The sequence below is a fragment of the Balaenoptera acutorostrata genome, chromosome 5 (assembly GCF_949987535.1).
Source record: "Balaenoptera acutorostrata chromosome 5, mBalAcu1.1, whole genome shotgun sequence".
Lineage (NCBI taxonomy): Eukaryota > Metazoa > Chordata > Mammalia > Artiodactyla > Balaenopteridae > Balaenoptera > Balaenoptera acutorostrata.
This window is the reverse complement of record NC_080068.1, coordinates 118,382,902-118,407,702: the sequence shown is the minus strand read 5'-3', so window position 1 is coordinate 118,407,702 and position 24,801 is coordinate 118,382,902. Positions and strand designations below refer to the sequence as shown.

The 24,801-nt window shown below is 37.1% G+C and overlaps 1 protein-coding gene across 2 annotated transcripts in view; it reads left to right on the top strand.

Annotated features, from left to right (window-relative positions):
* LOC103004566 (N-deacetylase and N-sulfotransferase 4) overlaps positions 1-24,801 on the top strand; it is a 231,422-nt gene that overhangs the window by 168,328 nt on the left and 38,293 nt on the right. For both annotated transcript variants that reach the window (XM_028164021.2, XM_007172427.2), the window contains exon 6: positions 15,041-15,223. In XM_028164021.2, the coding sequence (XP_028019822.1) occupies positions 15,041-15,223 (183 nt within the window). The remainder of the gene's footprint in view (positions 1-15,040; positions 15,224-24,801) is intronic.

Sequence of the window (24,801 nt, the reverse complement as noted above, 5' to 3'; positions counted from 1 at the left end):
TTTTTTTGTTTGCATTTTATTTTTTAAAAGTATTTTTATGACTTTAAACTCATTATCTGTAGAATAGTTATTAGTTTTATTAATTAATATAAATGTATGTCTTAATAAATGATAAATTTTAAAATACAAACAACTGGTTAATGAAACCATGCTTCAAAATGAGTGAGCTATGAAATATGTAATTTTTGATGCCCTGCTTTTAGCCATTTATATATTTGTTGAGTACCTTCTTCAAAGTTTAAAAAACTGGCAACACATGACCTAAATTCAATTCACAGATATGTTTTGTTTGGGAGGAATATTGTTCACCATTACTTAAAAATGTAAATGTATTAGCAAAGTTTATATGAAGTCTTGAAAAGAAGCATGGCCATCTACTGGAGAGTAGAGAGCAAAGCATGAGCTTGCTAGGTCAGTACTGACACCACCACCCCTGATTGTCTTGAATGTGAATTTGAGCTTTCTATCATGTGCATCTTGTTTTTGTTTTGCTTTCTTAAATTTATAAATCCAAACTATTTTATTATACTTTAACTGCTGGCCCCTACATTCATCTGAGTGTGTGGTTCCTGTTCTGTCTTATGCCAGGAACTATGCAGAGTCCAAGATAAAGAAATGTATAAAATTTTTCCCTGCTCCAGATATGCTCACAATCCAGTGGAAAAAATAATTAATTAATTAAAATATAATAAACCAGCGTATAAAGCCATATTCAAAATGCTATGGGAACACAGAAGAGAGAAAAAATTTCATTCACATGTTGCCTCTTTGTCCTTTCATTGAAGAAATATTACAAAGACAACATTTAACTCTTATGTCACATGTGCTGAAATAAAAAACACACGATATCAATACAAGTACCAAATTATAGCACAGGAACAATTTTCAGGCACATAAATTACTTTTGTTTCAGGAGCAAAAGGGTCATGAATACGAAAAGTGTTGAATTCTGAGACAATTTGTCATTATTAAAATTAGTGCTCTGTCAATCCAAAATCTCTGTTTCAGCAATCCTTCTGTGTTACTGCAGCTGCTGGTTGAGTTACCAGATCCATGTGGTCCAGGAGATCCAACAGCAGTGAATGGACTATACTTTTTAATCTGTAATAGCAGATTGTGATCTGTAATGGTAGACTGTCAGGAGATGCTACATGTTAAACACTCAAATCTCAAAGAACTGCTGTGACAGATAACCAAGGATGGAGCTGTTTTGGTACTGAGAAATGCACACTTGACAGGAATGTTTTTGTTCACAAGGCTATTCATGTATTTAAAAATATAGCCTTCTGACATGCAGATCAGATTTTGACAGCTTGGAAATTATAGGACATTTTGCTAGTTCAATAAAAAGAGTGAGGCCAGCAAAACCCATAGTTATATCAGCATACTGTATAAAGCAGAAAATAGGAAAATGGTAGACAGAAGTTTAAAAAATGGTGAAATGAAAAGATAATTTTTTCTTCATATCTGACCATTGCAAAACCATAAAGGTCACAAGTCACTGAGATGACTATCACACAGTAGGGTCATTTTAGCCGCCTGGCTCACTTTAATCAAAATTTCAGTACCCCTATTTTTAAATATGTATTTTGATATTATTTCTCAATCATGATGTTTCAATAGAGGAGTTATTCTAATATTCTTCATTTAGCATTAGGTGGAACACCATTCATATCCTTTACATGACTTCTTTACTAAAAGACAACAAAGAAAAAAAAACCAAACCACAGATACATTTAAATGAGAAACAATACCTCTTAAAAGTTAATTCAAATCAATATTATAAATGGATATTGATTTAACCCATGTTAAAGCAAGTTTTAACGTAGATATAAGCATTACCTATGTTAAAGTGTTTAGATAAAATAATTTTAAAGGTACTATATCACTGTGAGCTATTAGAGAACTATTATTGGAAAACATATGATTATATAATAAGTTTATTGAGAACTCTACATGTGCTACATTGAACCTTGCTTCCTGCAGGGTAGGGGATTCAATAAGACTATCTTAACCAGAATCCATAACTCTCTGACCACTTCTAGTTATAAGAACATTATAAATATTTTAAGTTGAAAGTTGTGACTTTAAACCCAAAGATTTTTCCTTCTCCCGATGTTGACTGTGTCTGCTTGTCTCCCCAGTAGCTTGGAGTTTGTGTAGGTGTGCACACAAGTCTACATATGGATGTGCAAGTGAATATGTCTGAGCGTGTATGTGCATGAGTGTACCTGCACGTGTGTGTGTGAAGAGTATATGTGTGAGTGTGCAAAGTCTGGTGTCTGTTCTTGGCAATGTATGTACTCTTTATTCATGAAATCCTTCTTGTTCTGGAGCCAACTTTTCTCAAATAAAAATAGGTACTGTAGCTTTCTTTGTTTTATGTCAGCATGACATATTTTTCTCCATCCTTCTGCTTTTAACCTGGTTGAGTCATATTTAAGGTGGGTTTCTTGTAGACAACATATAGAGTCTTGATTTTTTGATCCATTCTTATAATCTCTATCTTTAATTGTTGGATTTAGAACATTTACAATTAATGGGATTATTGATAGTTGGATTAGTAGCTACCATGTTATAACTGTTTTCTATTTGTTGCATTTGCTCTTGCCCCCCTTTCTTTTTTGGTCTTGGCTGGTTTTAATTGGACATTTTAAATGACTCCATTTTATTTCCTCTTTTAGCATGTCAATTATACTTCTTTTAAAAAGATTTTTAGTGGTGGCCCTAGAGTTTGCAATATACATTTTTAACTAACCTGTGATTACTTTCAAATAACACTGTACTGTTTCACATGCAGTGCAGGTACCTGTACCAGAGTATTCAGAATTCTCCCTTCCCATTCCTTATGACATTCTGTATCTATAAAGTGAGTAGTTTAAAGTATAAAAATATACTTTAAAACACTGAAAATATTGTTAATTTACAGAAAGTACTTTGAGATAATTTCAGTCTCTGTCTACCAGTCATTACTAAGAAATCCCTTGTTCCACTTCTCTTCCATTCCGTTACTTTGGCAAATCCCCAATTCTGGAAGAATTCAACTGTCTGCCCCCTTCAGATCTATAGCTGGCTTCTAACTGACAAAATACTGGAGAATATCATACAGCTTGGAGTCTCTGTAAATTTATGTGGTCTCAACAGACCCTTCAGAACAACCATAGCAAGAGCCTGTGCTTCCCTTTTTAACTTTCTCTCTGGTTCCCTGTAGCCACTGTTTTAGAGCTTTTGTTTCTCAATCTTTTCTTCTATTCGTTCCTCTATTGTTTCCTATTTTGGTAAAATTGTTCTAGTATCCAGCCAGTTACCTAAGCCAGAAAACTGAGTGTCATCTTTGATCGCTTCTTTGTTTCACTTTTCACATATGATCAAACACAGATCATTAGAGATTCATTATTTTTTCCATCTTTATAGAGATATAATTGACATATTGTGTAAGTTTAAGATGTACAACAAGGTGATTTGATACACATACATCACAAAATGATTACCACTGTAAGGTTAGTTAACACCTCCATCACCTCACATAATTATCATTTGTGTGTGTGTGCGTGTGCATGTGTGTGCGTGTGTGTGTGTGGTGAGAACAATTACGATTTGCTCTCTTGGCAACTTTTGAGTATATAATAGAGTATATGGTACGGTATTGTTAGCTATAATCACTATGCTGTCCATTAGATCCTCAGAACTTATTCCTCTTATAGTTGGAAGTTTGTATCCTTTGACCAACATCTCCCCATTTCTCCCACCTCAGAACCCCTGGTAACCACCATTTTACTCTCTGTTACTATGAGTTTGACTTTTTTAGATTTTTTTAGATTCCACATATAAGTGATATCATATAGTATTTGTGTTTCTCTGTTTACCTTATTTCACTTAGCAGAATGCCCACGAAGTCCATCCATTGTTTTAAATGGCAGGATTTCCTCCTTTCTCATGGCTGAATAATATCCCATGACCTCCATGTCTTTGGGGTCAGTTACTGGAAGATTATTGTGATCCTTTGGTGTTTCCTTGATTTTTCACGTTCTTTGAAGTCTTGCATCTCCGTCTTCACATTTGAAGTAGTAATCACCTCCCCCAGTCTTTACTAACTGACTTTGGGAGAGAAATACCTTCCTTCAGCCCTGCTAGAGATTCTGAGGTTTTCTCAGCCCTTCTTAAATACACTTTCTCCACACTTCTTCTCTCTTTTGAGAGAGTTCTTAATTGTATGCCTTCTCTTGATCCTGTAACGTACCAGGATGGCTTCTGACAGTCTCCCTTTTGCTTTCCCAGGGGTGGAGCTAAAGCTGAAATTTGTAGTCTCTTAATAGGCCTGTCTCCCTGCGCATGTTCATTAGCTGTCTGCCGAGGCTCCTGCTGCCCTTGGCGCGTGCACGGAGAGCCGGCCACAGCGTAGAAGTGTGTGTGGGTGAGGCGTGCAGGGCTCTGGGGTTTCCTGTAGGCCATGTGGGGGAATCTGCAGACAGGCATGCCCAGAGGCTTCTGGATGGGCTTCTTGATGGAGTCTGAGAAGCAGTTAGTAGGATCCACAACCTTTGAATCCCTCTGAGAGCCTTATCTGCCGCTCTCCCAGCCTCTTCCCACCTCCCAGTCATACAGCTCATGGCTCAGGATGCTGGATGGAGTGAGAGACACGTAGCCCTCTTTGGCGGCATCCTGCGTAGCTGGGGAAGCTGGGTGCTCCTTCACCAGCTTTCACTTTCCCCTCAGGAGGAATCATGGGTTGAGAAAATGTCTCTTGGCCCTGAACTATGCTGTCTTGGGGGAAAGGCGATGTGCGGTAACCTCAAACTCTTCCTCTTACCCTCTCCAATGCATCCAAACTCATTTTTTTCTTTTCTCTCTAACGGTGATGTGTTGGAATTTCTCCACTGGAATCTGGACTTCCACAAGGGCTCTCTCATCAATGGGTGATTGTCTAAGACAGTGTTCTCCAGGGACCCCTGGACCGAACCCAAGAGGGGCCGGACTCAGTTCATAGGCCACTGCAGGGACCACAGCTGGGACTGAGGTCTGTATGCCTATTAGTCTCCCCCCACCAACACACACACACATACACACACACAAACACAGGTGGGATAGACTCCTTCTATTTCCCTTGGCATGTGATGCTGGATCCCACAGCTCTCTCAAAGGTACTTTGGTCCATGGATGTATGCCAGATTGTTATTGTTTGAAGAAAGACACAAATAAGGGGCATCTTATTCAGCCACATTGCTGACATCACTGCTGGAGATTGATTATCTTAATATCACTCGAATCTATTTAATTTCTCTCCTTTCCCATGGCCACTGGCCAGGTCATCATTATCTCCCAATCATATGCCTAGAAAAACCTCCTAAATGACTCCTGACCTCCAATCTTCACCCTTTTTCATAAAGCACTCAGGATATATTTCCTAAAATGCATATCTGACTCTCTCTCACCCCTACGCAAAATCTGTCAGTGTTTCTCCATTGTTCTTAGGATTAAAGCCCAAACCCTTCAAGAATTTAAAAGATTGATATGACTGGTCTTTTCTTTTCTCCTGCTACCTTACCCCTTTGCATGGACTACATTGCATTTTTAGTTTCTGGAATGTAAACTTTCACCAACACAGTTCCTTCTTCTAACACATGACCTCAGCCTCATGTCACCCACTCCTACTCCAATCCATTCTCTCACCTGAAGTGTCCCTAACTCATCACTTTTCAGATCTTAGCTCCAAGGTTCTTTTTTTTTTTCCAAGAAGCCTTCCACAAGTCTTAGATCAATGCCCAACTGCCTGCATCTGTGTGATGTCGTAGAGCAGGGAATTTCCACATCACATTGTATTATAATCTGCTATGTTCTTTTCTATATCAACACTTAATCCTAGACTCCTTTAGGCAAAAACTATTCATAAGTTATTCACAATTATATTTCCGGTTCCTAATAGACTGGCACTTAGTAGGCATTTAATAAATATTTGTCAATTGCTTGATTGTTTGAATAAATAAAAATTACTCTTTTTCCCCCTGAAAACTGTTGAACTCTGATACTGTTAGTGCAGCTTACACCAATCACTAATGGACATGTTTTCTCTACCCAGGGGCTGAACTGCCCGTGATTATTTGCAGGGTTATGAATTTGCACTTCAATGACTTTTATGTGGCATCATTGCAACATGGTTGGAAAGGATATTTGATGTCTTGAAAAGAGAGTAGTGCTAAGTAGCTCAGATGGAAAGCAGCTTTGGTAGTTTGTCTTTGTGTAAAATGGTAGATCTTTTTTCAAAATCAGGGCATTCTAAAAGGCAATTACTGTCACATCTAAAACCTCAGTTCTGACTTAACTATTAAAGCAAGACAAAACACAAATATATGCAATAACAATATGGTTGTGAGCATGTGTTGCCTTTTAATGACTTAGGCCTCTATTAATGTACAAGAGAAATGGAGAGCTAAGCTCCTACTCACTGAAATAGAGCAGGAGCCTTCTGTTCTCTGTTAGAACAGCTGCCCTATTTCCGGCTGCTTTGACGAAATCACTGCCCAACTTATTTATTCAGGAGGATCAGTGTTTACACTCTAGTTGGTCTTGAATCAAAACAGTTCTGATTTGTTAATAATTCACTAACCAAATATTATGACTGAAAAACTGGGACACTGGTAAATAATCAGATGCAGAATGGAACTTCTGTTGCATTTAGTCTGATAATGGAAATGGAAAACACAAAAAAAATGTAATTTAGCCGTTCATTGTATCCTGTTAAATGCCAGCTGTTTTCAGGGATTGAGGATAGAATGTTTTGGTTTTCCCCTCACATCTTTAGAATATGGGAATAATTGGAAAGCAATTAAGTTATTTCACATTTTCTACTAGCAAAAGAAGTGTATGGTACCAAGGATTCATTTGTTTATTCAATAAATATTTGTTGTGCGCCTAGTATTGCCAAACTTCTTACAAACCCTGAGGAGATAGCAGCAGTAGAGTGTCTAGACACAGAGAGTTTACATTCTAACACGGGAGTGAGGAAACAATAAATAACCAAACAAATACATAATATGGCAAGCGGTGAGTGCCTTTAGGGGCAAGGGAGAGGGCTGGAGGCGCTCTTTGATTTAGGTTGCATAGGGGTAAAGCAAAGCAGACTTCAGCTCATGGCACTACTACCCTTGAGTCCTGTCTCTAAAATCTCCTCATGGCACTTTTTGAAATGAAACAAAGGATTCTATTTAACAATCTCCTCCTATACTGATTTTTAACTGCAGCTGTCAGAGGTGATTCTGGGGGATAAAATTTGCATTTATTAAGAAATTACATGAAGACTACAAAAGAGCTTCATATATTAGGTATCAAACTTAGTGATTTTTACTCTGGTGTAAATATACCCAACGTTTTCTGTTTTGACTAGAAATCAAAGTAATTATTATAAGCACCATATATGCAGTTATTTCAGCGGAACAAAGAAACACCGACTTTGCTTCCAAAAGATATTATTATCGCTGAGATATATATCAACTAATTTAAAATTATATTTGATATGTTAACTACTCCATAGTTACCTTAATTGAATGTGCATAATGATGATAAATTTTATACAATGTTTTTCATTTTACAAAATATTTTGGAATTCCCCAACTCATTGGAGCATCACGTAGAACTGTAAAGTAAGGTATTGTTTCCATTTACAGTAGAAAAGTCAGAGATTCAGATAAATTAATTGATATGGTAAGGCAGAGACAGTCCTCAAACCCAGGCATTCTGGTTCCAAATTTCACATTGCTACTGTCCCACTGTGTGCAAACCAAACCAATGTGAATTATAACAGCAACCCAAAGTCTTTTCTCTATATTTTCTGACTTATGCAATAGAGACTCCCAGGATAATATTTTAATTACTAACTCTTTTGGTTTTTAAACTGTTTGATTAGCATTATTTTCTTCATTAAACCTGCTCCAAATTAAAAACAAAGGTTTAGTTTGGGTTTTTTCTGTTTGTTTGTTTTTTACACACCCAAGAAAAGTCTTCCTTTTAATAGTCAAGGGTGTGGGGTATTAAAACATCAACTAAGAATAGTAATTAATTATAAATGCCTGTGGTGATGCACATCTTACTTGAAACCACATTGAAAGTCACGTGGAACAAAAGAGCTCCCTCTGCTTAGTGGTTTAGTTTCACTTAAGTTTCCTGAGTGGTTGAATCAATAGATTCAGTAGAGTTCAGTTTACTCAGTAGAGATTTAAAGCCATGAACTAAATCATTCCTACTTTTTTCCTGTCCATCTGCCCTACAGATGGTGAGATATGTTTGATTTTGGAGCTATTCTTTGCATCTCTTTCTTCCTTTTGTTCTCTTCCTTCCTGCCCACCTGCCTTCTTCCCTCCCTCCATGCTTCCCTCCCTTCCTTCGTTCCTTTCTTCCTTCTTTCTTTCCATTCTTTATTCCTTTCTTCTTCTTCTCCTCTTTTTCTTTCTCCTTCTAAGAGTAGTTCTTAGAGGGATATACCTTGAAGGGTCTGTTAAAATCAAACATGTTTCTTTAAGATTGGAAGGTTGGGGTTACTTTTAATTTCTATAACACATTTATATTAAGAAATATGCTAATCTTTGCAATTGAAATAACCATTTCTCTCTTCAGTAGGAATTATCTTGAAATGTTCAGAGTCAATAATCAGTTGAAATGTATGTGTGTAGAAATATAAATATTGAAATATTGACTTTTATTTCTTATACTTCTAAAAAATTTTAATACATAAGTGAAATTTTATGTTGGATCAGTTCTAGGAAAAGTACACAAAGAAATGTTAGTTTTAACCTAATATTGTTACAAATAAAATCTACCAGGTAATTAAAATGATAGAAGGAGAAAAAGCAGAAAATAGAAGTTAGATGAACTTGCTGCCAAAGTCTCTGGCAGAACACTGGATGTGAGAGAGCACTGATTCTGAACTCGCATGCCCAACTTTGAGCACTGATTTGCTAGGATTTCCTCTATAGTCTCAGAAAAATCACTTAAACCCTTTGATCTTCATTTCCTTTTCTTTAAAAATTAGGATGAGTTCTTAGTACCTAATCAATACAACAAAAATGAACATAAAATCCCATGGCAAAGTTATTAAATAAATTCACATTAAGATTCAACAACATCATGCGTTTAAAAAAGATCAATCATTGACCAATCATTCAATATACAATACATTTTTTAAAAAATAAACTTGTATATCTCAATAGTGAATTCCAATCTAATGATGGGTTTTAGATTGAGTGGCAGAGTAATATAATTATATTAGGTTTGGGCAAATATTCCTTACTCTTGGCATCTGAAGACATAGATGTATACATATACCAGCTTATTAGTTGCCCAGGACCAAAAAGTAGTACCTGGGGGGCCTCTAATTATTTCACAACAATTATGTCATTGGTGTTTGAATCTGGAAATGTACCGGCATACAAATTGGTAATGTTAAGCATAATCTGACTCTTAGTATCTTTTGTCCGGTTCCAGCCTATATTCAGAACAAATGAAGACATAAAATTGCCTTTTATAGGAAAAATATGAGTATGATGCCAAAGCACATAAGATGAGCCATCAAAGATGCCTTCCCCTTATTTCTGTCTGTCTTCACATTTTATGAGAACTAAAAGCCTCATCAATAATTTAACAAACTAATGGACATATTTTTAGACACAATGGACTCTTTCTGAAAAGCGGTACACTGACAGGGCCACAGAGGCAAAAATGGAAACTAACTGCTAATATTTAATGTTTATCTTGAAAAGTTCTGTGCTGTGTCATGAGCACAGGGCAAGCTGCCTTAAAACAGAGTACAGCTCTTCTTGCTCTGCAAAGCTATTGTTTCTGTATTTGTTATAATCATGTGTTTTTCCTATGAGCTATGTATCCAACAACTCTGTAAATGATTTCATTTTTAAAGGCACTATGAGGCACAGAACTGATATCCAAATATTTAATGTGTACTTTAAATAAGAATACATGCTCTAAAAAGATTTTAAATTCTAATTTAAGATACTATACTTGATATTCTGGTTGTGGATATTAATATCCATACAATTTACAATGACATTGTGCTTGTCATACAAGTAGGAAAAGCCAGAAAACTATTCTGGTATTGGCAGTCTGAAAATATTTTAGCTCAATTTGGAGAGGGTTGATGCTTCATTTTCTGGATAAAATAAAGCCTTTTTTTTTAAATTTTATTTTTCCCTTTTTCCTTTATCCTTTCTGCTTAGTAAGAGAGGCAAAGTAAAATGCTATACAAAACAATTGTATGACTTGCAATTAAAGACTCAGAAGAACAGCCACCTGCCCACATTTACATAATATTGATACTATCCTGTTTGTCTCTACAACAGGCAGTGCTTTTACCCACATTTAAAGATTATCCTTAGAGTTCCATTATTTTTATGCAATTCCCTATTATCAAGATTTATACATCACTTTATTTAAAACCTCCTTTTTCCTTGGACTATAGACACATCATTAAATGGATTTATTCCACAGGTAATGATCTTCCTAAATTTAGTGCATGCATATTGCATCTGACATTGAGAAATGCTGTTATATATTTTTAATGAATAATTAGACTATGAGAGTGCCTTCAAGATTGGTTTTTAATTTTTACAAGGTAAAAGGAAGAATTTAGATTTGTTTCTTGTTCGGTTATAATGGAGTTGAGAGTGTTGAGAGTTGAGGAAGGGGCATATGTAGCAGCGTCAATGAAAAGGTGGGGGGCAGCCCAGAGGCCAGCTTGGTGACAGAAGCCCGACCACGGTGACCCCTCTGGAAGGCCTGCTGCAGGTGGCCTGCTGACATTAGCATTTGGTATCTTATTCTTAAACTCATCCATTGAACATGGTGTCATTGCCCATCTTTATCATGTGAGAGGTAAACTGCTGCTGTCCGAATCCATGCAGATCTCTGAGCTGCAATATTTCAGGGTACAGTGGGTTTGCATCTGCAAACCATTTGCACCAATGTAGCACAGTCATACCTTTTCTAGATGGTGCTGTGGGGAGTATTGAGCCAGAATAGTCTTACTGTATCCTTAAGGAAATAACAATCAAAATAAATAAATAAATAATAACACAGAGTAAGTGGAGGAACATACACTGTCATATAAAAAATAATAGCGGACGTCCCTGCTGGCGCAGTGGTTAAGTATCCGCCTGCCAATGCAGGGCACACGGGTTCAAGCCCTGGTCCGGGAAGATCCCACATGCCGTGGAGCAAATAAGCCCGCGTGCCACAACTACTGAGCCTGCGCTCTAGAGCCCACGAGCTATAGCTACCGAGCCTGTGAGCCATAGCTACTGAGCCCGCGTGCCTGGAGCCCGTGCTCCGCAACAAGAGAAGCCACTGCAATGAGAAGCCTGTGCACCGCAACGAAGAGTAGCCCCCGCTCGCCGCAACTAGAGAAAGCCCACACGCAGCAACGAAGACCCAACGCAGCCAAAAATAAATAGATAAATGAAAAAAAACATTAAAAAAATAGTAATAATAATAATAGCAATATACTATGTCTGTGAAAAATTATTTGCAAATATTTCATACTGCATTTCTTTCAACTTCCCTTATTTATGCTTCAAACCACATCCATTCTTAATTTGTCTTATTCTTCCTACACTCTCTGAATAAGTTTTGCTTTTTTTTTATAAACAAGCCATGTGGCCAGAAATACTAAAACTAAAATGTTCTGTCTGCACAATAGCTGCTTTTAGCAAGTCAGATATGCAGTTAAGCTGTGCTTGCAGAACCTTTCTTCTGAAAGTGCAGTCAATTGACCATGTGCCAGCACTAATATATTTCTAGCCAGTAAAGCATGTACACATGCTACCCTGTACACAGTGATTTCAACTGTTGTGGCCAGGATGCTCATCTTTTTTCTCGGCAAAGGAACATTTAAATGCAGAAGGATGCCTCAGCTTAGAACCATGCAACATCTCCAGACCCTGCTTTCTTCCAAAGGTGGATTTTCCGTTTGCCCTGCATCAGTGTTATACTTCCTTCAGAAAGCAAGGCTTGTTCTCTTTAAGAGATTCTGGGTAAATGACTTAGAATTAGTGGGCCACAAAATCATTTAGAAACGTTATGGCAATACCCTAACAAAATGGTATACATCTGCCCATGATATAAAAATAATTTTTACAGTATTCTTCAAGTAGTATTTTTATTTACAATTTTGTCCGATTTTAGACACTTACAGGTGCCTTAAAGTTCCATCTTAAAATAACAGTGCTAGAGGGCAGGTGGCAGATTTCTAGGACGTTATTGTATTTCTTCAGGCATTCAGGCGCTAGCCTGGTTTTTCAGTCCCAAGAAACTATAATTATCACGGAGAACACTGCTTACACTGTCTTATTTCTTAATTACAGTAGCAACATGAGATAAATGCATACTTATTGGGATCAAACGCATATTATTTGGTGGTGATTACAAAGAAGTTCTCATGACAAAGATTGCAATTATATGGTCATCAAGTACTGATACTATGTTATGTTCTAAAAACTCTATAATTAAGTCCTGCCAAGAGGGCACTTCCTATTTGAAAAAAAAGAAAAAGAGCTTAAGAGTGAGAGAGAGTTTGCTCAATGTAAAAATCAGTGACATAGTTACCCTGGGCCTGTTCAAATGATTCCACATGAATCTTAAGATCATTGTATCAGCTAGCATTTGAGGGCTTTAATTTCAATTTCTATCTAAACAAGCTACATAAAGAATATTCTTTAAAATAGCTTTTCTCTTTTTTTGACCTTTAGAATAAAAAGCTTTGAATATACCCCGGGGAGGGGGTGGGGGGGAATGGACTGGAAATATGATAGGAGTGATACTGCCTTCAAAGATAAATTTGCCGTCTGTCAGTAAAATTCTTTTCAAATATTATAATACGTTGTCTGAAAAGTTTTCATGTAAGATTCCAAAAATAATTTATGTTCAGTCATTCTGATTTAAAAAAAATGACTTTAAGTTGCCAAGATAATACTTCCATAAATTTTCCACTTTCTTCTATAAATAGATATTCTTTGTCTTTTATTTTCAAAACGGCAAATGGAAAACGATGGATTTCAAACTCTATACATAAAACTATTTGGGTGAAGGTTTCGGATATATCATGTGTCAGATTTGCCTAGGTTTTAAATTCTGCTCTGCCATTGACTAGATGTGAGACTTGAACAAATTATTTCACTGTGCCTCAGTTTCTTCATCTGTAGAAGGGAACAATAACTGTACCTACCTTGTAAGATTGTTGTGAGGACTTAACCATTTCATACATGTAAAGGGCTTAGATTTATGCCTAGCACATAGTAAGCGCTATATACTTTTTAGGTGATATTTACGGGGAATAGGCCAAGTTCTCCCACTCTCTTCCCCACCTTCAACCTTGGTGAGGAGTATCTTTAATCATCTTAATGGGCTTTCCCCAGAGGATCCTTTTCAGCATTCTAGTAAAGGGCATTCCATGAACCTGATACCTTTGACTTACACTACCTTATCAGAGTGTTGTTTTTTTTAATTCTTGTGCAAACTAATGCTCTATTATTTTTTCTTCTAGTTTTATTGAGATATAATTGACATACAGCAGTGTATAAGTTTAAGGTGTACAGCACAATGATTTGACTTAACATACATTATGAAATGATGACCACAATAAGTTTAGTGACCATCCATCATTTTATATAGATACAGAATTAAAGAAATTAGAAAAGAAATATTGTCTCCTTATGATGAGAACTTAGGATTTCCTCTCTTACCAACTTTCGTATATAACATAGAGCAGCGTTTGTTATCTTTATCGTATTGTGCGTCACATCCCTCATAGTTATTTAGCTTGTGACTGGAAGGTTGTACTTTTTGACTGCCTTCATCCAATTCCCCCTCCCCCAGTACCCACTCCCCGCCACCGGCTCTGGTAGCCACAGATCTCATCTCTTTTTCTATGAGTTTGTATATTTGTTTGTTTGTTTGTTTTTGAGGTATAATTGGCCTACCACACTATATTAGTTCCTGGTTCACAACATATTGATTCATTATTTCTATACATTTAAAAATGACCACATGATAAGTCTAGTTACCATCTATCACCATACAAAAATATTAATTATTTATTGACTGTATTGCCCACACTGTACATTTCATACTCATGAGTCATTAGACCACATAAAAAACAAACAAACAAGTTTTCTTGAGTTTGATTTCATTTCAACCTGTATACATATCTATACCGAAAAAGGTCTGGAACAGTTTTTTAATTTTAGAACTGGTCTAATTCTGGTTCTTCTCTGGGTTGGGAGTTATTAGCTTATTGGATTTGATAGTTCTGATTCCACAATGGGGAAAACACTGATATGTAAAGTAATACTATACTTTTAATGAGCAGTGAGGGGATGCCAATCCCAATTTCCATTTTTATTTTAAGAGTGAGCTTAAGAGTGACTTTGAAATAGAAATCAAATGTGTGGCTTTCTACCTGTATTAGTCTTTGCAAGCTGCCATAATAAGACACCACAGACCGGGTGGTTTAAACAACGGACATTTATTTTCTCCCAGTTCTGGAGGCTGGAAGTCCGTGATCGAGGTACCAGAAAATTCAGTTTCCGGTGAGACTTCTCTTCCTGACTTAAAGACCGCTGCCCTCTGGCTGTGTTCCCAATTGGCCTCTTTTCTGCGCATTGCAGGGTGAGGGATAGAGACAGAAAGAGACAGAGAGAGAGGGAGAGAGAGAAAGAGAGAGGGAGGGAATGCACGGTGGTGTCTGTTTCTTTTCTTATAAGGACATCAGACCTATCAGATTAGGGTCCCACCCTGATGACTTCATTTAAGCTTAAGTACCGCCTTAAAGAATCTATCTTTGAATACAGTCACATTGGGAGTTACGGTTTCAACATATGAATGTGGGTGCAGTGCACACAATTCTGTCCATAACACCCCACCTGAAATGATAATTGTACTTCTCATGAAATTCAGTGTTTAGGTGAGGTACTTCCTAGAGCGTCTATGCCACTTTTGAGCATATGCATATGATATTTACGGTCATTTTTATTTTATTTTTCAGATCAGCATTTTCATGACTCATTTGTCAAACTACGGGAATGACCGCCTAGGGCTGTACACCTTTGTGAACTTGGCCAACTTCGCGCAGAGCTGGACCAACCTGAAATTGCAAACTCTGCCTCCAGTGCAACTAGCCCACAAGTACTTTGAGCTCTTCCCTGAGCAGAAAGACCCTCTCTGGCAGGTAACACTGCACGTTCTCTCCTGGGCTGAAAGAAAAGAAACTAGCAATTTGTGAGTGCTGAGTTTGTGTTAGGAGCTCTGCTGGAGATACTAAAACTGTCATTTAATGCAAACTTCTTTTTTATCCAATAGTTTCATTCTCTTCAATAATATTTTTTATTTGTTTTATGGATTAAGTGTTCTCATTTTGGATTTGTTTTTCTGGGATTTTGTTAGTTGGTCAGTCAGTTTGGAAGTTTTGCATTGAGGATGTTGTTTTATTGTTTTTTTCTCAGAGCGAATCACTTTGACTTGCATTTAGTGTGGGCACTAACTAGCAGTAAAATGGTTAGGCATTGGGTATCTAGGAAGATAGAAACCAAGGACCACCTTATCTAAGAGTGTAGAACTAGACCCTGATATGTGTGTGTACAACACAGATAGTCTAAATAAAAAAGGGAAAAGCAATTTTTACTTCATGCTCATACAGGTTCTATCTTTAAGATGTCTTTGTGCGGTTTTTTTTTAATCTAATCTTTTGCTAGGATCATATCTATTAATAAAGAAGGAATTGTCAGTTTTAGGATTGCTTTTATGAATAATTCAACTTTATGTGGGAGCTACTGAGCCTCAGTGCATGAAAATGTAAATGAGCTGCTTCTTACCATTTATCTAGGAAAATGCCACCTTCCACTTTCTCGGTTCTTTATGCATCAGATTACATTGACCCTCACAATCGATAAGCTGGCTGCAGAGAGCAGATCATATGGTCTCCTGCTAAGTAGTCAGCAGAGGGCTAGCATCCTCGTTAATGAGAAATCACTGCAAAACAGACTTTTTACCATCCTCTCTCCCTCTCCTGTGTTTCTATTCCATAATTCGTATTACATGCCCCTCTGTGTCTATATGGTCAGGAATTCATCCACCATATGTTTATTGAGCATCTACTATGTATAAGGCAAGGCTAGTTGCTCTTGAGAATGCAAAGAAGAACAAAATGCAATATTTTCTCTCAAAGTCAGCAGAACATTTCCTTGTTATTCTTATTCACTGCTATATATTTCAAAATGTGTTTTAAAACTGCTACAGTAAGTCATACTTTATTTTGATGATTTATTCAGCAGCTTGACCAGCTATATGTTTGGTGTATATATTAGGTAGATGAATAAATAGATAAAGACATAGTTCTTGTAGTGTATATAGTCACACCACGTAGATGTTGAATTTCATAAAGGCAAAGCTTTGTCTCCCATAAGTGGTAGTTACTCAGAAGTGCGCACATACTTATAAAATTGATAAATCATTGATAGTAAATCAATTCTTTTTTCACACATGTTTATTTATAAGATATCTATAATTCATGGTTACAGTAACAATGAAAAGTAAGCAACTTAACAAATGTGGCAGACAGATGATCAAAAAATGAGTCAGTGGCCCCAAGCTCTACTCTTTCTTTTCCTTCATAAAAAAAAAAAAAATGCTTTTTTTAATGAAGAATTTGTATTTCTTAATATTGTGTGAGTTTTTTAAAAATAAAGAATTGTATTTATTGATATTTTTGGTATCAGTGACACTGTTCATTTTGTTAGGGAATGAATATAATCAAAGACATGCCAGCTCCAATAAGATTTGGTTAATATGATGATTTTATTTTATTTTATTTTACTTTATTTGTTTTTTATTAATTTTTATTGGAGTACAGTTGCTTTACAATGTTGTGTTAGTTTCTTGCTGTACAGCAAAGTGAATCAGTCATACATATACATATATCCACTCTTTTTCAGATTTCCTTCCCGTTTAGGTCACCACAGAGCATTGAGTAGAGTTCCCTGTGCTGTGCAGTAGGTTCTCATTATGATGATTTTAAATATGATGATCTAATGCTTGTTAAATATGAAATACTGTGCTAGTTGATTGGGGGTATAAATGAAAATTAGAATGAGAAAGTAGAATTATTCCTTGAGAACTATGTTACTTTGGAAGACATGAGAACATATACATACACAAATAAAACATTTGTGAGTGTGACTATTTTAATTTTGAATAGCATCACAGAGGTAAATTCCTAGGGAGTTCTTAATAAATGACACAATTAATCAGAAGAGGCTTCAGAGAGTTCACAGATTTTTGTTATTGTTGTCATATATATGTCTATTATAAAAACAGCTTATTATAAGAGTATTTAAGTAACACTCAAGAGTAAATGTTTACTAAAAGACTCCTGTTTTATCACATGAATTATATCCTTTATATGGTTTCCTTTTTTAAATTTATTCATTTTATTTATTCCTTTTTTTTCTTTCTTTCTTTCTTTTTGGCTGTGTTGCGTCTTCATTGTGATGTGTGGGCTTCTCACTGTGGAGGCTTCTCTTGTTGCGGAGCACGGGCTCTAGGTGCGCGGGCTTCAGTAGTTGTGACACATGTGCTCAGTAGTTGTGGTACACGGGCTTAGTTGATCCACGGCATGTGGGATCTTCCCTGACCAGGGCTCGAACCCGTGTCCTCCGCATTGGCAGGCGGATTCTCAACCACTGCGCCACCAGGGAAGCCCTATATGGTTTCTTTTGACTGAAAAATAAAGTTGCAAACATTTCCCATTAACAAAAGTGCCATAGGGCTTCCCTGGTGGCGCAGTGGTTGAGAATCTGTCTGCTAATGCAGGGGACACGGGTTCGAGCCCTGGTCTGGGAAGATCCCACATGCCGCGGAGCAACTGGGCCCGTGAGCCACAGCTACTGAGCCTGCGCATCTGGAGCTTGTGCTCCGCAACAAGAGAGGCCGCGACAGTGAGAGGCCCGCGCACCGCAATGAAGAGTGGCCCCCGCTCGCCGCAACTAGAGAAAGCCCTCGCACAGAAACGAAGACCCAACACAGCCAAAAATAAAAAAATAAATTTAAAAAAAAGTGCCATATATTCTCAAATATATATAAGAAAGAAAACAAGGAATAGAAAGCAAAATAGCAGTTAAGTTGAACAGGGAATTATTCACATACATGAGATTTTGAGAACAGTAGACTTACTGAAGCAAATCTGATAAACTTTGCCAGTCATAAAGGGTGTCAGAAAACTGCAAATGATCAAGTAAAGATAAAGTGCATAGTACTTTTGAGTTCCTTTCCCTGGTGGTTTTCTCGTCTTCTCATATTTGTATTTATAACATCAAGTAAAACAGCTAAAGGCGTTATCATCGTGTCCTTTATACAACATGAATTTAATTTTACAAAAAACACTTAAGCATAACCAGCACTAATTAAATGTTTTATAGCCCATTCATCACAACCCTACAGATTTAGCATCGATTAATATTATGTGTCTCTGCCATTGCTATACATTCTCTAAATTAAATGTCGCAGGTACTTTATTGTATTTATAAACATGCCTTTTTATTTAGTGCATTTCACTTTTCAAAAGTTATCTTTCCTTAGATTTTCAATTCACACTTTTTTATTACCACAAATAAAAAGAAAACGTGCAAAATGATAATCTTAACATCTATTTAATTTCCTTTGGTTCCTTATGTAAATTTTCATTAGCACCAACTACCATATATGTGAAAACTGCTTTGTTACCTAATTAAAAAGTGCAATATGAATATCTGTCAATGGACAGCATGGTAAGTACAATGCAGAATGTATGTGCTGCCTTCACTGGAAGCGGAGTCTTTCGGAGTTATTTAACATGAGAGTATGTGCTGAGGACACACACGGACCTCTATCCCTAGAGTACGTCCTCCTCAGTATAGCTCCTGGTGTGTAAGATTCTTAAAATTATACTCATGGATTTCTGTTAATTCATGTCCCTTTTTGTTTGGGTAGAATAATCACTACAAAGCATAAAAGAATAAGGTTTCCTCTTTTTATTTTTTTTTTAACTCTTATTATAGAAACCAAAACCACAACATGGAGGCAGTTGGAAGGTCAGATTCTTGCACATTCACTAATCAATGCTTTTAAGCTCTCAAGCTGTCAGGTTAGCTCAGTCTCAATCTTCAGTCAGTCACTCCAGAGTCTCACTATCAATAAACATGCCAAGCGTGATGTGGATTCCTGCTTGCCCGTGTGACCAAGAGTACGCTCAAAGAGCTGCAGTTTCTCTCTTTCCAAGCCAGTGTCTCCAGGATTAAAGAACTAGGGAAGTAAAGCCACAGTGTGCTGACCTTAGGGAGTTAGCACCTTAGTTGATTCTAGCTGTGAAATCATCCAACTCCAGCTTAGAGATGATGAGATTTGAATGTCTGTGACATAAACAAATCACAAGGTCTAGTGACATACACACTGTAGATTCTATTAGTTTGTGTCTACTGAAGGAATGCTGACACAGATAATTACAGATTGTAAGAGCAGGAGAAGTTAGGGACATCTAGACCAACTTACTCATTTTAGACACCTAAGGAGGTGAAATGTCTTGTTCTAAGTCACGTGGCTTATTAGGGACAAGTCAGGACTAAAGCTCAAGTTGCCTTATTTCTAATCCAGTGTAGTCCCAACCATATCAAGATGGTAGTTCTACATTTAGAAAAATAAATCTACTTCCACCATCGACTGTCTGTGTAGAATGAAATATCAGGAATACCTTGTGACTTCTGAAGAATCTGATGGGGTATTCAGTGTGAGTTTTTGCAACCTATGCTTCTGAAGTACCTACATAATAAAAAGAAAGGTCTTTGCCTTCATGTAATTTACAAACCATAATAGCTTCTGGTTATGTGAACAAAATGGCATCAAAAATTTGTCTTCATATTTTTTTCCTCTCTTTTCCACTCTATACCTTATTTATTCCTCTATTACTGCACTTACCGTATGGTATTGCAGTCACTTGTGCTTGTCATACACCAGCTCATGCAAACCTTAAGGAGTGAGACTGTGTTTATTCGTTCATGTTTGCAACCTAGAACCTAGCATAGTACCATAGCTACTGTCATTAAAATCTCACGAATGGAGAAGCAAAAGCAGAGGGATGTGTGTGCCCAAGGAACAGTAACAGTGGCACACTTGTTTCCTGGGGAGGAGTAGGCATGCAATGGGACATAACCTTGAGGAGCACATACAAGCCAGTCAGGAAAGCTTTGCGAACTACCATAGCAATTTGGGTTTGATAGGCAACAAGGAGCAACTATCTGTGTGTTCTGAAGATGAGAGTGAAATAATTTTTTTAAGTGTTGGCCAAAAAAGATTATACCAGAAGCTTTTATTTCCATGACAGGTAAGAACAGGGAGGAGCTAAAGTTAGGATAATAATCTAGCTATGAGAGAGGGAAGCCCTAAATAGTTTCATGGCTGTGGAAAAAAGCGAGACCTTCTGAGAAGTGTTAGAAATTGTTTGTGGGTGAGATGCTGAGATTAAAGGAACTCTGATACGTAAGTAATTACCCCCACAGCTGGGGAAATAAGAGTTCTATAATTTCATATTCTTCACTTCCATTTTTTCCTCCTTTAGCCTTTCCAGTGAAATAGCCAGAATGGTTTTTATCACTTCACAGAGTCAGAGCAGAGATACAGACTTCATCATCAACTGACATATTTTTCCTAATCACCATGTGTTTACATTTCTCTTCTTAACTCAGAATAGTATTTAAACCTTTCAGGAATGCTTCCCAAATATGCAGGTAATTCCTCACAATTTTAATTCTTTAATTTACAAGAAAGCACTTTACTGTTTTGATTACACAAGGCTGTCAGACATTCTGACATCCAGAAATGGTGACATAAGTCATGGATTTTCCTTTTCCCATCAATCAGTTGCAAATATGATCTTGTCAGGTGTCAAATTCTCCACACAAGTAACTTACTGAGGTTTCGTCATGGAAAAACTACTTGCAGGCAGCTCATAAAATAAAATAAAATAAAATGTAAATTGTTATAATACTTTCATACTTTATGAATCAAAATCATCATAAAATAAGTATATTTTGAACCCCAATCCAAGTATAACAATAAAAAACTGAATTTTTTGTGTGTGCCCTACAGAAATGTCTGATAACTTTAATGTCATACTAAAAATGTCATACTATGAGTGAATACATTATATGAGACCAACCTATTAATAAGAGTTTAAAAATACAGTTTCTTTCATTGAGTTGGTTATCCAGATTCCCTGACAGGGTATTCTTAAAACAGTAAGTAATAATATAAGGTATTGTATGTGAGAGTGTGCAGTTATCTGTTTGAAGATACTCAGAGCTACAGAGTAAACTTGTCACCTTCTCCTGGGGTCAATTTTACTTTTGAGACTATTTCATGGGAAAATACAAATAGTATACATTTATTGAAGTAAAGGTGGTGTAATATGGTGAAGAATGCATAGGGGTTTAGGATAAATCAGAGGTAGTTTGTGCTTAGAGCAACTCTTGTGGCACTATTACCCCGGATCCACACATGAACCACAGGCCCCTTTTACCCACTTCCACCCCCAGAGGTTGGCATTTATGTGCCTCTGTAATCAGAGTACTTTGGTAGAAAAGTCCGAGTATGAATCAGACTATCAAGCGCTACAGGAGTTCTGTGGAGAGAGCATTCATTACGGATCAGTGCACGCAGAAAGGAAAGGTATTTCCAAGGAGCTGAAGGACTCCCTAGCTTACATGGTGTGCAGGTAGAGTGGAGTCTTTGTAAGGATGGTGTGTGTCTCAGAGTTTCTCCATACGGATTTGCTGATTGAAACACTGAGAATACACATCCCTAACCTATTAAAATTCCTTATCGGTGTACGTGGATTGTATTAAGCTTAAATGACATTGAGAGACAAAAAACTGAAAGTCACCAGCTAGTATAATGCAGATTTGGAAAAGGATTTTGTTTAAAGACATGTACACGGCAAAATTAATAAGCAGAAGAAAATTTAAAACAACACATCCAGATAGTAGGAAGCAGAAGAATTTAAAAAGAAAAACAAAAGCACCTTTCGTAGCGTTCTCCATTAAACAGTGAGGTCAGAACAGCAGAAAGCAAGCAGGGGGAATAGAATGAAAACCAGTAACCTGGAAATGTTTCTAATTAACAAAATAATCCTTCTACCAGGAGCACTGGGCGTTTTTAATGTTTCAACTATTAAGGTCTAGAGATCTCCTCGTTATCTGGAAAAGGCACATGACTTGAGAGGGGATAATCAGTCTAACTTATAATTCCATGGTGTTCTTCTCAGGGAAAGATGTGTAGAAGCAGTGAGCAGAGCAGATTCTTAGTAGAGAAAAGGCAGGTAGGTTGGAATAACCAGATCTAATGAGAACCAAAGTTATCTTCATGTCTTCTATAAAAATATGAACTTCAGGATAAGGTCAGTAGTGTGATTTTTTTTTTTTTTAGTATGTGTTTTTAGCTTGATTGTGAATTTGAAATTTTTACTTAGAGAGGGAAAATCTGAGTGCTCATACCCTTCTACGTAACATGATGTCATCAGAATTTACTGCCCTTTCTAAGTCTGGTTCATAACCTCAGGGAATCTCCTGTCCACTTTGCTGATGTCTACTTAAAAGTAAATCTGCCTCACCTCATCATATATTCCATGTACAAAAACCACTTGCATCCCCTTTACCTGTGTGAGAGCTGGTTACCTGCATTTTCACTACACTGACACTGTTATCATATACACTGCCTAAAGCAGTTTTAACTGCGAATATTTTCAAAGTTTCAATATATCTATAATGCTAGATACTAAAAACAGTAAATTACTTTGTGTAACAGTTTCAGATATGTGGGGAACAATCAGATAGGGATATAATTGCTTTGTAGCTTTCTGACCTTTAGAATTAAAACCGTAACAATGGAGCAAAGTATGAAAGTGCATGCAAATGTATCCTTTTTTTTTCATAACCATTACAGGATCCTCTCTCTCTCTCTCTTTCTGTCTCATACACACACACACAAACACACACACACACACACAATTTAACTGCAGAGACAATCCCAGCTTTGGATTTCAAATCTGAAACTAATGTGCTGTGTCACCTTCAGCACGACCTAAATAAAACACCTTGCATCTCAGCTTCCTCAGCTATAAAGAAACGATAATAATATCTGTCTTGCCAGGTTGCTTTGAGGATTAGAAATAATCTTTGTCAAGCAAGTGCCTGGAATATAGAAGGTGATCAATGAAACTTAGATACTATGTTAGCTGTTATTCAGGCCATATAAGGAAAATCAGAGTAGGAAAAGTCTAAACAAACATTTTCAGAATATAAAATAGGAAATGCAAACATCCTGTTATTAAAGTTGTGATTAAACAGATACAAGGGAAAACATGCTAAGAAGAGACATAAAAGACGAAATATGGGCACCTGGATAGCCCTAAAACAGCATAAAATAGAAGGAATGCAGTTTTTTAAAAAGTCTGCCTAGGGACTTCCCTGGTGGTGCAGTGGTTAAGAATCCGCCTGCCAGTGCAGGGGACATGGGTTCAAACTCTGGTCCGGGAAGATCCCACATGCTGCAGAGCAACTATGCCCATGTGCCACAACTACTGAGCCTGAGCTCTAGAGCCCGCGAGCCACAACTACTGAGCCCACGCACCACAACTACTGAAGCCCACGCGCCTATAGCCTGTGCTCTGCAACAAGAGAAGACACCACAATGAGAAGCCTGAACACCACAACGAAGAGTAGCCCCCACTCACCACAACTAGAGAAAGCCCATGCGCAGCAACAAAGACCCAGTGCAGCCAAAAATTAATTAATTAATTAATTAATTTCTTTAAAAAAAGTCTGCCTAAATTGACGTATACAAATGTCACCGATTGTGAGATACCTACTGGAAAAACTGAAGTAATGTAAATTGAATAGTTAATAATAAAAACATTTGGAACAGCAAGTATTATAACATCTTAGCATCCAGGTAATTTTATTTGATAGTTTACTCCTATCAGTATAACTTGGGAAAGTACAACTAAAATAACTAGTGTCTTTGTCTACCAAAACAAGTGTTTATCCATGTTCAGTGTGTTAAAGTCAAAGGAAACTCTTTCCAAATCTTATCAATCTGCCTATTTCTGTGAAAGTTTTTTTTTTTTTCGGTGCATTGGGTCTTCGTTCCTGCACGTGGGCTTTCTCTAGTTGCGGTGAGTGGGAGCTACTCTTCGTTGTGGAGCCCGGGATCTAGGCACGCAGGATTCAGTAGTTGCAGCACGTGGGCTCAGTAGTTGCAGCACGTGGGCCTTAGAGCACGCGGGCTTCAGTAGTTGTGGCGCAGGGCTCAGTAGCTGTGGCACACGGGCTTAGTTGCTCCACGGCATGTGGGATCTTCTTGGACTAGTGATCGAACCCCTGTCCCCTGCATTGGCAGGTGGATTCTTAACCACTGCACCACCAGGGAAGTCCTGTGAGAGTTTTATTTCACCAGTTTTGCATGCAGAAATTTGAATGGCAAAAACATGTGCATTGCAATAAAGAATAAAATTGGTCTAGTTGAACCTACAGAACGAAGAGAGGTCTCACAAAAGGCTTTGACTTTCAACAGTGGCACTGAATAATTGATCAGTTTGCTCATCCACTTTGCTGAGCATAAAGAAACCATTTGAACAAATGAACTGAACACCTACTCTGAGATTTGTTCTTTGTTGAGTTATATATGGGGAATAGGTAATGGAAACTGCTTTCCTATTGCTTAATA